Source organism: Clavelina lepadiformis, chromosome 4, assembly GCF_947623445.1.
Source record: "Clavelina lepadiformis chromosome 4, kaClaLepa1.1, whole genome shotgun sequence".
NCBI classification, from domain to species: Eukaryota; Metazoa; Chordata; class Ascidiacea; order Aplousobranchia; family Clavelinidae; genus Clavelina; species Clavelina lepadiformis.
In genome coordinates this window covers 15,202,468-15,220,375 of record NC_135243.1, presented here as the reverse complement: position 1 = coordinate 15,220,375, position 17,908 = coordinate 15,202,468, and the positions used below count along the sequence as shown (strand labels likewise).

At 35.6% G+C, this 17,908-nt stretch overlaps 1 protein-coding gene across 1 annotated transcript in view; it reads left to right on the top strand.

The window, feature by feature from the left end:
- The first annotated feature begins 2,099 nt into the window (after positions 1 to 2,099).
- Positions 2,100 to 17,908, top strand: part of LOC143451480 (AP-1 complex subunit gamma-1-like) — a 33,980-nt gene continuing 18,171 nt past the window's right edge. The window contains exons 1-6 of the mRNA XM_076952066.1: positions 2,100 to 2,134; positions 2,433 to 2,646; positions 5,690 to 5,814; positions 6,223 to 6,364; positions 6,510 to 6,606; positions 11,824 to 11,900. Coding sequence (XP_076808181.1) covers positions 2,115 to 2,134; positions 2,433 to 2,646; positions 5,690 to 5,814; positions 6,223 to 6,364; positions 6,510 to 6,606; positions 11,824 to 11,900 — 675 coding nt within the window. The 5' untranslated portion in view covers positions 2,100 to 2,114. The remainder of the gene's footprint in view (positions 2,135 to 2,432; positions 2,647 to 5,689; positions 5,815 to 6,222; positions 6,365 to 6,509; positions 6,607 to 11,823; positions 11,901 to 17,908) is intronic.

Sequence of the window (17,908 nt, the reverse complement as noted above, 5' to 3'; positions counted from 1 at the left end):
GCGTACCACTCATTCGTTTTTTTTGCTACACTGCGTACCACCTGGCTCCTGAATGACTTATTTTACTCAAATGTACCGGTAGTATTACCGTTAATAATATTAGTTATTACCGTTATTACTATACCATAACACCAATGAATAGCAAGAAAACACAATTTAATTTGATAGAAGCAACTGTTTCTTCTGCACAAGCTTGTCTATCCGGGGCAACATATTACTCACAGCACATCGAAAATCATGTTCAGCGGTACGCGGTACCACTTAAAAAGCTCTCGCGTACCACAGTTTGAGAACCACTGCTCTAGATTAACTGCAATTGTTATTGGAGAAAAAGCAAGTTGGCACTTCAGTTTATTTTAAATTAACTCTGAAAGATTAGCACAGCAACACATGAAGCACACACAAAACAAGAATTCTAGCCTGCAGCACATGTTCAATAATACTTGTCATGTCTCTTCGTCAATGTGCAAACCTTGTAGGTAGGATCCAGCAAATTCCATTCTTTGAGGCGAGAAGTAAGAAGCTCTACTTTTGAAGACCCAAATATCTAACTAAATCATCTATTTCATTTTGCCTCAGAAAATATGGAATTTTGCTGTTCATTTCATCATCTTTAAAGTAAACATCATCTGCTAAAGATGTTGTGTATAATAGAGCTTCTTGCCTAAGTGGTGGACTAGGAATAGGAAGATCTGTATTATGAATAAAAGGTGCAATCAATGAGGGATTATTGGGATAAAAATCTTTTTTCTGTCTTTTGGTTTTCTATACTTTGAAATATCCACCATGCAGAAATAACAATCATCGTGGTGATTAGCAGGCTTCTGCCAGATACGGGGTATGGCAAACGGCTTGCTTTTGCGATTGCCTCGCAACCATCCTTCTAATGTGGATCTACAACTTCCGCAACAAAAATGTGGTGCCCAAGGTTTATCTTGGTCAACCATTTTCAATGCCAAAATATGCCTCATATAAGATAAAAAATTTAGTTTTGGGCATAATTTTGTGCTTAATATGTTGTGGATATGACAACCACAGACATAACAAAAAGAGTCCGGAAAAGGTTGACAAGCTCTGTTTTGTACTCATTATTTAACTGTATATAAACATTAAAATAGTTAAAAACCTAGGTCTGAAAAATACAATTATTGTCAAGCATGCACAATGAGTCAATTAGTACTGTAACGTTTTCAGATTAAAATTTCACCTGAAGACACAGCACACTTTACATTTGAGGACAACAAGGTTTTTGCAAAATATTAAGCTATGTATACTCTCACCAGTTGACTTTCTTAAACTAAACGAGATTTCTGTGGTACATATGTGTATCAGTGTATCACTGGTCCTCAGTGTTAGCGAAATATCCAACAACATCACAGTACAATAAAATTCGTTCTCAATTGGCAAAATAATATTTTTTGCAATTATCTTAAAAATTATTGGCATTAGACAAAAAATAACATCGAATTCAGCATAAAAACACTAAAAAATTCAGATAAACAAAAATTTGTTGTCTAATCGCTTTGGACACACAATTTTATCCTGTGAAATATAAAGAGAGCAAAAAATGAAAGTTATTGAAAACAGATAATAATTAATAAAGGTGTCAAAGTGATTATAAATAAGGTATAGGCCACTATTATGGAGTTTAGAGAGTTTTTAGAAATAAGAAAATGTATATTTCGCGTAAATATGAAGATGGGCTTCCATTTACAGGTTAGCATAGCATATCTAGCAAAAGTATTTGAAAATGTTGCAGTCCAATTTGATGACATATTTTAGCTGTAGCCAGGCCAAGGGCTCTGCAAAAACCTCAGCGAAACCTAATTAAAAAGTAAGGTGGCAATACTTAACAACAATTCGCAAGCATATGTCTTTACACACTTGGCTTTGTGTATGAAGTAGTTTACGTGAAGTACCATAACATTACACCCCATTGTTTTATGAAGATACTGTTGCCGGTAAGTAGTCAACCGGGCAAATATCCGCAACAATGTCCGTAACTTGATGACATCATACCTTGCCACACCCCCAAAGATTTCCAAAAGTCGGCACCTATAATTACAAAACATTGGCACTGAGCACGACCTTACTGCTGATGTCAAAATCTTTTTATGGAGTGTTCCAAAAGAAGGTTGTGTGAAAATGAAATAGCATTCATTGATATAAAATTGAATATTTTTTTGAATCAATAATATAGTTATATCTGAGAGACACAGCAAATTACTAATCTAGTAATTTTCTGTTCTCACAATTGGACTTGGAGCTGTCCATGGTTGTAGATAAATTATATTGCAATTATGCAAAAACTAAAAAGATCTGTGTAAAACTCTGTATTAATTTGAAATAGTTTAGTTTTTCTGTTTTGTTTAAACTTGCAGTTTCACTGTATTATTTTATACTGTACAAAATATTTTTTTCATCTTTTAAAGACTTTTTAGCAAAATGCCTGTGCCGAACAGACTACGTGACTTAATTCGCAATATTCGAAGTTGTAAAACTGCTGCTGACGAAAGATCTATAATTCAAAAGGAATGTGCTGATATAAGAAATGGTTTCAGAGAAGAAGACAGTCAATTTCGTTGTCGGAATGTTGCAAAAGTGCTATATATATATATGCTTGGATATCCCTCTCATTTTGGTCAAGTAAGTAAAATGTTGTAATATTTACACTGTTGGTGGTTACTGAACTGTGTTAACCCACTATAACCCAATAAAATGCAGCAATAGACTAAGACAATATTTTTGACAGCAAAAAACATGTGAGTCAAAACACGTTTCGAAAAAAAACCGTCAATGTAACATTAACAATGTATCAATAACATTAAGAGTAGTTGATTGTTGCAAAATGTTGCAACGGAAACAAGTAAACAACAACACATGATCAATATGGTAATTTACATTTAAACCTTTGTTGCCTCTGACTCTCATCTGTTTATAGACTTGACGTCATTGAACACACGTTTCACTGCAACAAACTTTGGAATGTGCCACTTACTCCGTTTCAGCAGTTCTACTATCAATGAAGACCCATTTTTCATGTGATGAATTTATAAATGGCCGTCTCAAAACTACTCACGTGACCTGCATTTTTTTATATACAAACCGCAAAATGCGAATCCAAATCCAAGCGCACACCGTTGCTTCTAACTCTGCAGAAGATTTAAAAATACTTTGCGTGAGAATGCGCCACAACAAAGTTCAGACAATCAGTGTGAAACACGGCCTAAAATCAATATACAAAATACGTTGAGATAAGAAGGTCAGACTGCATGCAGTGAGCTTATCTTTGTGTTTAGATAAAAGATGGGTCAACAAAAGTGTTGGACATGAAAAGCAAGAATTTTTTTGTTTCTGTTTTACAATGGCCGGTGTGCATTTTTTGGGGAAAACCTGAGCGTGCCCAATTTGGGACATTTTGACCGTATAGGTAACAACGTACTTTTAAATCCCAGGATTCATTAAACCATCCAACTTGGATTCAAATACCTGTTTATTCGAATTTTTTCTTTGGTCATTCCTATCGCTAATTTGGTTACTGTATTATGTTTCTGAATATAAAACACATCTGAAACCATAGGAATCATCTAAATAACTGTGGCATTGAGGTTTCTTATTACTCTGATCTAAAACCTGTTTGTAAATATTTTAATTTGGAAGAAAAAGAAGTCAGAATACTACTAATCACTATTATTATAATCACTACTTTATTTACCAAAAAAAGACATAAAAAAAGATGCTAAGTTGTCTTAACAAGAACACAGTAACATTTCCAGAAGAGTTTTTTAATCGTTTCTGTTCTAAGGAAGCATCGTATATTGGCATAGGTGTCATTGCCAATAGGATCCAGGCAGTTTGAATCTGGAAATTTTCCGAAATTGGAGCTAGTTATTTTGGAAGCTGATATCATACCAAAATTGTTCCAGGCATTTTGACATAAAAACGTCACATGATTTCCAACACAAAACCTTGGTTTGCGGTCGGGTTAAGGGATAACTTCCAAGGTTACGAAACTTACTTACTTAAACCAAAAAACTTAAAGCAATTAAGCTTCCGATTGGTAAACTTATGCTGAGTCACGTGACATTTTCACGTTACAATGCCCGAAACAAATTTGGCATGACACCCCAATGTTCGTCTGGTTCAGAATATTCAAGCTTTCTTTAGCCTCGCCTTCAAGACCATTTACCATATTTTCTCAACAAACATGACTCTTTTGATCAAGGAAACTTTCATATTAAAACTTTGTTGTTCAAAATTTTTTAATTACCCAAAAATTTATAGGTTGAAAGCCTGGACAATTGAATGCTTGATATTGGACAATACAAAACAAGAGGCTTTGTTAAGCAAAGCTATTGTCAGCTCCGTGACGGTGAGGTTAGAGTGCCTTGCTGTTTGTAATGCAGCCTGTGTTTGGTACCCATTGCGCTCTCGTTGCCATGCCCTTGAGTAAAATAAATTCGATGCTTACTCTTGTTTAGTTTACTCTTACCTTTGAACAATCCAAATTCTGGCAAGTCTAGAAAAAAAAACAGTTGTGGATAGGGATTACTATACCATACCAGTACGTGATTTTGTCCGAATTCCAGACAGTGCGGGATTTTCCATGTATATTGTTATAAACAAAAATATAAACATGTGACAATAGTAGCTATTGAGGTGAATAATGGGAGTAAATGTAGTCCCCATTTTAAGACCAAGGAAAAAGTAACGTGCGATTTCAATAAGTGTTAGATTTTGATCAAAGTGAAAATGTCTGTACGAAAGCTAAGACAATTCAGACAAAGCCGGGTAATTGCATAGTCAATGTTCCTGGCATTTTTATATATTTAACCAATGCGGTGAATTGAGCAATTTAAGGCCAAAGTTTTTGTGAGTGAATCTGACTCCGTAACAGTAGTTTGAGATACTGGTATGTGAGTTTAGTCATATTCCAGTATGAGGTAGGACCAGACATGCTTTATCCAAATCCAAAATTTGCATGCAATCTGAAAGTTTCTAACGTGCCAACGGCTAAAGTATAATAATCCCTATAAACATCATCAACCGCTCTGCCTTTGGATCGAAACAAGCTTTTAAAGGCCCACATAAGAACCAGAACAAAATCAGATAAGTTTTTATTCTTGACCCTCCTCCATGCCTCGTTTAGAGACAAGCAGTTACATCTAGTTATTCATACATTACTCACTTCTATTCGGATAAATACGGTACTGGCTTTCAAAAATTAAAATTAGTGTTAGTTAGGTGTAAAGTCACAAAATTGATCAAAACCAGGGGATTGAATGAAGTTGGTTTCTTTTCCAACATCCTAGTATAAATTCTCATAACAAACTGCATTAAAAGCAGATTTGATTTGATTTCAGATTTGATTTGAATTCACACTATTATCAAAATGCTTTTTTGAACACACTTTCCCCTTTCTTTTAATTTAATGCATTCTTATTCTATAGTTCAGTGAAATACCACTTGAAATATACTGTAATGCAAATAGCAAAGTACAAGCAAATAATATAAACACCCAACCTGTGAATTTATTTTTTTACAGCTACTATGGGCTCTTGTTTTAAAATGTGTTATAAAATGACACATTAAAACAGCAGATCTTGAAACAGCAGGATATGTATTTTTGTGATATTTATAGTAAATTAAATAGAAGCCTTTGTAATTGCATTTGTGTGCTTGCATTTAGTTGGAAGCACTGAAGCTAATTGTCAGCAGCAAGTTTACCGACAAAAGAATCGGCTATTTGGGAGCGATGTTGTTGCTAGATGAACACCGTGAAGTGCATCTGCTTATGACAAATTCTTTAAAAAAGTATGTATTCTACCTAATACTTTTTAATAACTTTTGTCGATTTGATTCTGTTGAATACTTAACAAACCAGACAATTTTTCTTGGTACTTCTGATTCAGCAGCTGTTTTTTATTTTGTAGTATTACTTTCAAACATACTTGTTACACCGCGTCGCCACTTTTACCTGTTTTATGTTTAGTCTAATACGGCAAATAATATAATTATGTTAACACAAACAGAAATACATGATGCATAAATGCCCACTTTGAATATGTGTGGACTTATGACCGGACACATGTGAAGTAACTCTAGTCACATTATTATTAATTAGCAAGCAGTAGGCGGACAAAAATAACAAAAGGAATTAACAATATCAATATCATTATTTTTATTATTAAATTACTATATCAGTCTTCCTATACTGTTTAGTGACATGGAAAATTCATCACAGTATGTGCAGAGTTTAGCACTGTGCACACTTGGAAATGTTTGCTCCACTGAAATGGCCAGAGATCTTGCACCTGATGTTGAGAAACTTATGAAAAATGCTAATGCATACGTAAAGAAAAAGGTAGATACATGCACTACATGAGATTTTTGTATGAACTTGATTGCTTTGTGTTATTACAATTAAAATTACAATTGCCATTTTATTTAAAGAACAGATTGTATGAATTTTTTCTGTACATATACGTGGTAGTCGTTATTGTTTATAGGCTATTCTATGTGCATGTCGCATTGTACGAAAAGTTCCAGAGATGATGGAGAATTTTATCCCTTTAACAAAGCCATTATTAGCAGATAAAAATCATGGTAAGTGTTCTTAAAAATTGTTTACTTTTATCCTGGTGTTTTGTATGTTGAATAGTGTACTGGTAGTAGAGCAGATGCATAAATACGGTAATCTGCAGCTACTGCAAAATGACTTAGGACATACCTCAGTTTTGGTAGTAGTTTGGTAAGCCAAGAAGGTTTTTATTAAAAATATTCAATGTACATTATTAATATTTTGTCATATTGCCTAATTTTGTTAATATGTTGTGATGCTTCATGCTCAACAATACGAAAAATTAATGTTTGGTCCTAACTAAGTCATTTTGTGTGGAGCTGTAGGTTTAGTACTTGGTAATATTATATTCACAAGGCTATATGTGTTCCTGGTGTTCTATGATGTTCCTGATGAACAGTGCCAAGAAAATTCGACTAATACCACAACTGCAATGTATTAATTATGTTTACGAATAATCGCAAAATTTTTAACGCACAATTACTAATTGTTGTGTGGACCAGCCACAAGGAAAATGTGTTGAGCAGCACTGCGCCGTGCTGTCATCCAAGACCTCACATCATTTAGTTTGTAATGTGGAAGACAAAACAATAGAATATAACATGACCTATAGTTTGCTCCACTGCGCCATACTCACAGGCTACAAAATTTGACATTCCCCTTTTGTGCAAAGTTAAGCAGAGGTGCCTGACGCTGGTTGGCAGACGGTTAACCAGTACCCAGGCCAGGGTTGCAGTAATCGTTATTTGTAATCGATTGTCAATCATTAGCATATTGCTGATAACCGAATTTAATTTGAATAAATTCAGGATTCACCTTTAGTAGTCAGTTGAATATTCAATTGTTTAGACACCAAAGGAATAGTAATTGATTGATTAATTATTCAATTTTTATGGTACAAAAGTGAAAATTAATCGACGTATTTGTAATGAGTTTGCTGTTAATTCAAATTGTAATTGATCTTGCCGTTATACATATCGATTAACTTTTTACCATGTTGAATTGAATTTAATCGTTAACCACTTGGCAGTTTTACGCGGCCAACCATGATTGTTGTTTGTCAACACTTCATATACTGCACGGTCGATCATACATCTTTCATTGTAGCAAATATGCCATTGACCCATCATAATAACATAACTGTAGAACAACGTTCACTGGGAAAAATCTGAATTGTATCATAGTAACGGCAAAACTATTCAAGCTGGCTCAAAAAACTGTTGAGCTTGTTGACGATTGAGTTCATCTTACTACGTTGAAATGTTTAATTATGTTCTTGTTGAAACTTGTAACATCAATGTTACGTCTCTCACTGCATTATCCTTAATTAAAATTACTTAAAAAGTGACTACATTTGTTTGTAAGTAAATCATACAATCCATTGTTAAAGATAAGACGGTCAAGATAGTTCTGAGACATTTAATTGAAGTTAGATTGAGATTAGAAGGGGTAATTCAATTGGGTTAAGGTAACTACCTTATATTGTTCACGTTAGGTTAACTGCACACTTTGAAAAATCATTTTCAATATGTGATATTGTTTTTTTGTAAAAATGTGACTGCTAATTAATTCAATTAGTCAACTAGTTGTTCAATTCTGTTGCAAGTATATATTTTGCAATAGGTAAAGCATTGTAAATTTGAATACTTTAAAGGTATGTTTACGCCATTGACAATTAGTGGTTGTGTTGGTAACAACTTTTTGTTAGTCGTGAATTTCCTTCATCGACCAGGTGTTATACCAGTGGTTTCCAAAGTATGGGTCGCGTCCCAAATAAGGTTACAAAATAGACCCCGCTGGGGCGATGCAGACCTAGGTCTCGAAGGGCAAAAACATTTCGCTCCGTATATCTTCAACGTTCATTTTTTCTAGCTCATTCAATCTCTTTCATCATAGAATGACATTTATGATGCAATAATAATTATGAATGCGACGAGCGAGAGAAAGAATGACCTTTATTGTGGCCTAGCCCAACAGGTGAGATACTTGCAAAGATTGGAAGATGGTCTAATGGTGCTGGATGCAGACATCTATTTATAGTATTCAATGACAATGTCGAATTGGTGGTTGTGTGTACTGTAGCACCATACAAGTGCTCAGTATTCAGTGATGGAGTAGACTAGAGCCTGAGCTGTTGCACGAAGACTAGCAGAGCTGCCCATCATTTGCCCACTCAAGGTGTTGGCGAAACTTGGGCGATTTGTCCAAGATTACCCCGAGGTCCACCTATATGCTTTGTTAGCTAAGTACCTATAATAATAATATCAGCAATAAAAAAGTTGCCTTGTTAATTTTTTTTTTCAACTCAACATCTCTGAACTTTCATTGTGTCACCAGGATACAGTAGACAATGAAATGACTGGTTAACCTTCGTTTCCAAAATAAAAACTTGCATCTTTTACTGCTGGGGTCAATTGGACCCCAACTATCTAATGTTTGACAGTTTTACCAGATTATACACAAAATATTATTTCCTAGTTCATAATAGTGTAAAATAAATCAATCTTTTTTTTTGTAATTGTTTTTGAAATGTCTACGGTTTCAATGATTGAACACTGAAGATATATTGTGCACTTAGTTTAGTTTACTGCATCATAGAAGTAGCTCATGGCAATGCAGGCAAATGGTGTTGGAGTGCTCTCCACAGACAGTCTTCAGACATTTGCAACAGATGGTTTTGCATTTTCGATCTCTACATCTCTCACAAATCCAACATCTTGCCTTTTTTAATGGGAGAGCATCTTCACTATCTGCAGCTGTATGTCGTTTCCTGACATTCCGTGGAGGGTTGTTTATGAAACTTGTTCCGTTATGAATTTCGATATCAAACCTGCCAACTCCTTACCAGGCGTATTAGAATAGATCTTCTTCGTTTTACTGTTACTGTGCTACTCCTGCCGTTTAGATCCTACCAAACAATAAAAGCATTGACAGCAGAAACGTCAACCATGTTGAAAAAAAGTCTTAGAGGCCACCGTCTACTCATTCTCTTGGTACTGTATGTTTTCACCATTTTGTCAACAATGTTGAGTCTGCTTTTGGTTTTGTTATAAAATAAGATAACATTGGGCTTCTTTTTTTCGTATTGGCTTCAACATCTAGTTTATCCTGCATGGTAGAGAGCAACAACACTTTCTTCGGTCAGTACGAAGCAATCATTGCTTCTTTTTGATATCCAAACAGGGTGCTTAATACATGCTTCCCTCTTGCTGTTGTGATTTCTAGTGGCAGTCCTAGCTTGTTTTTCTCATTGTGCCAACAATTATTAATTTTTTGCTTAGAAACTGCCTTGGGAGTGAGAGACTGGTAAAGAAGTTGTCGCAAGTAGTATTTTTACCAGCCTTCTCAATTTCTTTGACTATATCCTGGTTGGCTTCTCGTCCAATAGTTAAATTGTCTTTTCCTATGTAAACTTGCATTTTGCAGGTGTAATATGAGGCAGCGTTACAAATGTTCCAAATCTTTATGCCATACTTGCCCCGTTTGGATAGGATGTACTGTCTAAACGGACAACGTCCTCGAAAAGGCAGCAGCTGTTCATCTGCAGTCATGCAAAAACCAGGTGTGTAAGAAGCAAGCATGACACCAATGATTCGAAGACTACCCTTATTGGCTGAAGCATGTCAGGAGACCTGAGTGCTCTACGCGACTGCGCATTATGAAAACGCAAGTCTCAAAGTAGATAGATACTGATCTCTAGATACTGATCTCAGCTCATAAGCTGGTTGGAAGCAGTTCTACCATGGTCCCTATTCTACAGTTGAAGAATGGTTTCATTTTTGGACTTGTAATCGCTGATGAAGATCATTATCCCAAGAAATGTTTTGTACTGAGGATCTTGTATTTCCTGCCATCTGTGATGACTGATGATACATTAATTGTCCTTCCCGGTTTGTCCACATCCGAATCGTATCCAACAGATTTTTCCTCAGATATAATAGAAATTAATCCACTGCTTAAGAGCAAAAAGATCTAACATACCGAGTTGGTCCTGGTCTCGCTGTGACTATATTATGGTTGATAGTTCTTCCTGTTGGAAGTGATTAAGATTCCAATTTTCTAATTTATTTTTCGTAACTAAGTTGCTTGCGGTTGATATGGATGGTGCCACATGTGCCACGCCCACACCAACATCGTCATCAGATAAATCCGAATCTGACGTAGAAGCTTCACTAACGTGATCTATCTCTCCATCATCGTCGGATGCCTCGTAGTCGCAGTTGCTAGCTTCTCCCAGAAGCTCAAGGTTCTGCTCATCAGACAAAATCTGACTGGTCATTTTGTTTATTTCAAAGACTAATTTTACTTAGATCTAAACACACCTGGAAAGAGAATTATCAAGATGATAGATCGAATGAATAAATGGATATTACTGCTAATGCAGATTTGATTGGTAGCCTGTACTCTGGAAGTTAAGCGAGAATTGAGCCCACAATAAATATTCAGGTCTAGGTATTGTTATATAATCTTCTAGCTATTGCTGAATAGCTCTCAGCCTTCAAAAACTACATTATGGCAGAGAAAACAGCAGGTCAGCAGAAAAAATAGATCACCACTCTGTAGAAGTTGTCTAGTTACATCCTTTGTGATGTCAAAAAATTCATGAAGAACGCTGTGTGTGGTCTCACATTGCTACAGCAATTTAAAATACTTAGCTGTCCATTATGTTCAAACCAAAAACAGCTTCATAGATATTGGGGTCCAATGACCCCATTAGTAAATGCTGCTTTTTAGAGCATCTTAGCATCAGATTAAGACTATGGACATACACTGTCATAAGTGTCTCATAAATGCATTAAAAGTCAAGAGGTATCAGGCCCAACCATTAACAGATGTAGAAGATCCCTCAACTCAAAAATGATTTTGGGGTCTGTTGTTTAGAAGCACTGTACTTTAAATTGCGAGTTTTTTTAAAAAATCTGCTCGCAAAAATCTTGTGTATGGAAATCCTGGCTTAAGACTGTTAGTTTTCCCTTAGTTAGTCTTACCATTGTTTATACTATCAAACTATGATCAGACATAGCCTGACAGTTTAACAACAACAAACAAAATTCTGGTTAGATGAATGATTATGTTCTGTAAAGCATTATAAAATGTTTGATCAACAAAATATTCCTATAGTGCCCTAACTTTAATATGTCTTTTCAAGGATAAGTACCTGTTTTACCAAAAATGTGACTGTTAATACTGTGTCTTGTTTAAGTAAATTGGAAAACTTAATAAAATAACTTTTTATTTTATAGGTGTAATGCTGGCCACAGTGTCTCTTATTACAGAAATGTGCCGCAAAAATCCTTCTATGTGCACCAGTTTTAAAAAGGTTATTTATTGCTTATATTACTAGAAATATAAAATAAATAAATTGAAGGTATGCTACAAGTTACGTTGTTTGGGTCTGCATTAATATTCCATTGTCACCCAGTTGTATTAACCCCATAATGTAATATACAGCAGAACCTCGCTAAGTTGACCATCCACAGGAAAGGAGATCAGTTCAGTATAATAGGGACAAACATTTAAACTTTTTGATCGACCCAATTTTTTTTTGCTAAAATGATTGTATTCAATTTATTATGATGAATGGAAAAATTTTAATGAACATTGGATTAGCAGTTTTCGAGTTATGGGCAAAACTATTTTTGACCACTAGGTGACTTCAAGTTGAGGAATAATATACAAAGTGTATTATCTCGAGATCCGCTCATCATAGGCATCATTCCCTTTATTGCAGACAGTGTGCGCACTGACGGTTTCGGTATTCAGTAGTATTTTGAAAAAGAATTTCGGTACTTTGTTGGTACTCAGTACCGATACTTTTTGTGTAAAAGATGCTGCTGCAAATGCAATGTTTGCTGCAATTATGTTCCTGGTAAAGGTTATTCCATGTCAAACCATATGTGACATTAATCGCTTGCAAGTCAGAAAGCTTGATTTCTTCATAAATTTTTTGGTTTTAAGTTTAATTTGAGACATTGTAAGTTATCCCTTAGCCTGATGGCAATATCCAAGGTTTCTGATTGGAAAACTCACAAAAAGTCGTGCCATGTTCTTACGTCATAATGCTTGAAACAATTTTGGCATGACATCAGCTTCCAAAATGTCTAGTAACAATTTTCAGGTTTGTACTGCCAGTTTTTTTCCATTATGACGCCTATTTCACTCATTGTATTGGGATATTTTTTTAATATACTCCCTTGTTTTCAGGGGTGGGCTTTTTACTTATCCACATAAAAATGCGTAGCAACCTATAGTTTTTGAATTAATACTTAATATATGTCCTAACTTTTCGTGACGCGACACCTGATCGAAAGACACTTTATCGAACGACACTTAATCGAACGACAGTTTATCGAAAGACACTTAATCGAACGACAGCTGATCGAAACGACAGTTGATCGAACGACACTTTATCGAACCGACAGCTGATCAAACGACACTTTATCGAACCGACAGCTGATCAAAGCGACAGTTGATCGAATCGACTGTTGCTTCTCCCGCACACAGTCATAGCAAAACGTGGCGTACCGTTGCATTGTTTGCTGTAGAAAATTAAAACTTGGTGACTTTTCATAAAAAATGTTCAGCTATCTGTCCATGTTTGTTTGATAAAGTTGGATTTTGTAATTTTTGAGATATTGTGATATTTATATAATTTTGCTCTCTTTCCGCATTGAAGCGTATTACTCATTTACGCACCAATAACTTGACCAACTATTCTCTTTCGTTCTCTTCTCACAGCGGGGGCGCGGCGTAACAAGAAAAATTTATAGAAATGTGTCACTTTTAGAAATACCTAATTTACACTAAATTCACTTTGTTTAGTTTTACAATTATGATGTATACAGGAAGCCAGATGATGTTTCTACTAACCTGTAAAAATCTCATCAGTCTACGACGCATAGTTTTCTATTAATTAACGATTGCAAATGTGTGTGCGGGGTTGGCCACACCTAGTCTTTTTAGTAAACTCGCGAGCCTGGTTAGGATAGGGTTAAAATATCCACAATTTATCGAAACAACTGACGATATGCACTATTAAAAGAACGACAATTTATTAAAAGAACCACAATTTATCGAAACAACTGACGATATGCACATTTCAATCGCATTCATTTAATTACAAGTTGTGTGCAATTTCTCGAAGATAACTTTTTATGTCAATATTCGTTGAGTCATAATTTTCGACTATGCTCTTCAGCCGTTGGTTGACAGCGTCGTAGCGCTTCTTCCGAGGTGGGCCATCAATTCCAGCACTCAACTGCTCAATTAACATTTCGTTGGAACCTTGTTCCCGCTTAATTTTTTTGACGAGTCTGCGAAGCGTCGGATGGGATATTGAGACACGCTTGCTGAACGCATTGTGCCATCCTTCAATGCTATTATTCGTTCGTGGAAGGTCATCTTGAACCCGGTGGAAGACATTCCAACACTGGATAGGAAATAGAGGTTGACGACGATTCCTGCGACACAATCGTCCAATCCAAGTAGTTTCGAAATAGTCAATGTATTCAGACAAGTGCTGCTCATCGTCGTCACTGAACGTGGCCAGGAAGTCCTCGAACCGTTGTACAACGTCTTCAGGCGGAACGAATGCCAGTGCCTGGAAGCATTTTATGCGAAGGGCGTGCTCTGCATCTTCATTGAACCACCGCTGCAGAGAGAGAGCCTGAATTTTCCGGAAGCTACATTGGCCAAAATGGAAAAGGCAGCCGAGAATTTCTGCCCGAGGGAAGCTGGAAGATTTGAGGTAGTCCTCACATCTCCAGTAAGTTACGCCATTTGTTGTTTTGTCACGAACGTACATGAAACCGTTCAAGGCCAACTTTCGTTTGCCTTTATCACTTAAAATGAATTCTATTTCGAAATGTATACAATCGTTATTAACGTGGAAAAAATTACAAGAATTCTTAAGATGTCTAAAATCAAATAGTGTGGAAATGTAAGTATACACAATATGATCAAATAATGTAATTATAATAGTCATATAACTCATAAATAAATAATAACATATAAATAAATGAAATATTTCTTGTTGATTATGAATTTATAGCACAGACTACGGTAACACTTTTTCCCTTCTAGCGGTTAGTCACTTTATTTACTTACCTGATGCCTCATTAATACTATAATTCACACTCACTTCAGTATATTACACCACATTGCTGCAATCTCAATCGTACCAATCACAAGAAGAGCAAAATATCTGTATTCACACTTCAACAACACAGCATTAAAGTGACACTTGATGCTGCTTGCTTTGTGAAAGTTTTTCAACATCTGGTGACAAGTCATACGGCCGCCATGCGAAATCGTACACTTTATGATACAAATATAAAATATAAATCGTCAACTTTATGATATATACATCACAATTCATTAATGCACACCATTACAAAGACTGCACATCACAATGGCTTATTGTTTCAATGTTTGAGAAACACGCAAAAATCTTGCTTGAACTGTCGGTTCGATAAAGTGTCGTTCGATCAACTGTCGGCTTGATCAAATGTCGGTTCGATAAAGTGTCGTTCGATCAGCTGTCGGTTTGATAAAGTGTCGTTCGATCAACTGTCGGCTCGATTAACTGTCGTTCGATAAAGTGTCTTTCGATCATCTGTCGTTTCGATCAGCTGTCGTTCGATAAAGTGTCGTTCGATAAAGTGTCTTTCGATAAGGTGTCATAGTACCTAACTTTCAATGACAATAAAACAATGATGCAGAACTTCTAAAAGTATATTATTTCTTAAAAATGGAAAAGGTTGATAAAATTGTGCCACAACAATATATTGTTACAAGAGATGTACCGATGCCGGTTTTTGCCGATGTATTGACCCTTCTCAACATCGACACTGGCCAATGGTTTTGACCTTTCACAAAAGCAACATTTAATGTGATGTGACATTTTTCTTGCCTACTGTGTCATGTAATGTATGATTTTTAGGTTTTTCCAAACCCCAACTGGGAAGTATGGAAGTTTTTGTCAAGAAACTGTGCCTGCAAAGATGCAAATTTTAGCATGCACCGAAACTTCAGTACTTTATTTATTATAAATTGACACAAAGACAAAGTTTGGCGTGCATGTTGGTAAATCTCATGCATACAGGTGCCACACTTTCCACTATTGTCCAAACCTAACTTGCCATTATAAACCTGTATTTATCTGTTCACAGTGTTTTGTTAAGTTGTTTTGGTGGCCGAATCTCTTAAATACTTTTCAGTATTTTGAAATTTTTAAAATCTATGGGGTAATTCTAAAAGTATCAATATTTTTACGCTTCGCCTGTCCTTTTCCATATGAAATTTGTGACCAGTTTTGATTTGCAATAGTCACATGATCCGCGCGATTGCACAACTTGTGTTTTTCTATTGACTTTGGTTTTGCTCATGACACTTTTAATACGTCACGTATTTTAATATGATTTTCTTTTTTGTGTGTGTTACAGTCTAATCACTACTCACTCTTCATTGTTAATCTCATCATTCATTCTTAACTTGTACGTTAACAATAGGGGAGCGGTAGATATAATATTTAGTAAAAATATTTTTAACACAGTATAGTATGGTTGTACTACTCATGTTGAGCACAGTTATTTGCGTAATGGTTAATATATATGTATCCAAAATTAATACACTTGTTAAAGGAATAAAAACTCATTAGATTTTGGTTATATTAAGTATAGCATTTGTACAATAAAGTATAACTTTCTTTTATGCACGTTGCATTTCATTCTAAAATTTATTAACAGCACATCAGATAACCACCTTCAAATTTTGGTTTTGTGCGACGCGGTAACCTTTGTGGTAAACTGCATGTACTGTTGAGCAATTGCAGCATACCATAAATTGGGCGCTGCAGAAGTGTCCAGGACCCGTTTGAGTAATTGGACTCGACTCGGGCACTCGGCCCATCCCTAGATACGAGTAAACGTTCTTTGTTAAAACAGCTAATAATAGGCGGAAAAGCAATTTCAGAAAAAAGTAAAAGGTTATACAAAACACCAACCAATGCATTGGCATCGCCTCTTTTTGCAGATGCATCGGACATAAAATTTTTTGGCCAGTTTTTAGGTCAGGTGTATAAGCCCCCTCCCATATATTAGCCCTATATTTTTGCTGGTATATATAAGTTAATTTTTAAAATGGAGTGTTCAAACACCTGAACACTTAGGCTTAGGGCGTCACTTGACTGAAGTGCAAAAATGAAGATTGAAGACAAGTTCAGTTTTTCATTTCAATATCTAAATTCATTTCAATCCTTGTGTCATGCTTGATGATAATTGTCACTTTATAAAAATGAACGATGAGTGCATGACAATAAAACTTAGAATATATAGTACCCCTTAGTAGTGGTAGATGAGCTAATGCGGTTTGGATGGAGTACGATTTCGCATGTGTGCAGTAAGTTGTTAATGTTTATTTTTAGCATGTAAATATCACAGGTGACACTACGTCTATGTGTACTAGTGAAGCATTTGTATCTGTGCTGTAATTGCTGCTGCCAGACTAGGACATCACTAGCTCCGAAGACTGAACTTACTGTTCTTAGGTTAACCAAAATGAATACAGCAACTTTAAGTTAGGTCTCGTATATAAAGCGTTCTATTCATACTTTATGAAAACAACAGTGTCATGCCCAAGGATTTCACATTGTGACATCAAAATTGCCACATAACATAATTAAAGCTGAATTTTGTGACATTTTTTGCAATAATTTCTTTGCAACAACTCAACTTGATTTAGCGGTTGCCAGTTCCTCCCTAGGACTACCACAGGGGTCAATTGACCCTTTTGCAATTTTATTTTTTAATTTAACAAGAAGTGTTTTCTGCTAGGAACCTCAAACTTTTTTACTTTTATTCTTTCTGGGTATTTGACACATCATCAACACGACAATGGAAATTTGTTTTCAAAAAAGGTGTTTTGGAATGAAAAACGGTGAATTACCACAGGGGTCAATTGACCCCTAAGCCGAAAATATTCATTTGTTCAGTTACATTTCGAAACAACTTTTACACACAGGTGTACTACACGTTCCACAAACAAACTTTGAACAGTTAGAACATTGTACCCTTGTTTTGTTTGACTGGCATATTTTACATTTGGTTCGTTTATTGAGTGGTAATTCTTCTTCAGCATGTTCTCGTGTGCGTTTCAGATGAAAAACTTGGGGAACTGTACGTCTTCTGTTTTTCTCTGCTAGGCACAGCTTTTCACCCAGTTCGATAATAAAATACCTTCTCTTTTTAATTGTTATTTGCACATCTTTGCATATTACGTATGCATCCAGTGTCACAATGTCCAACAAGTTGAAAAATGCAGCAAGTGGCC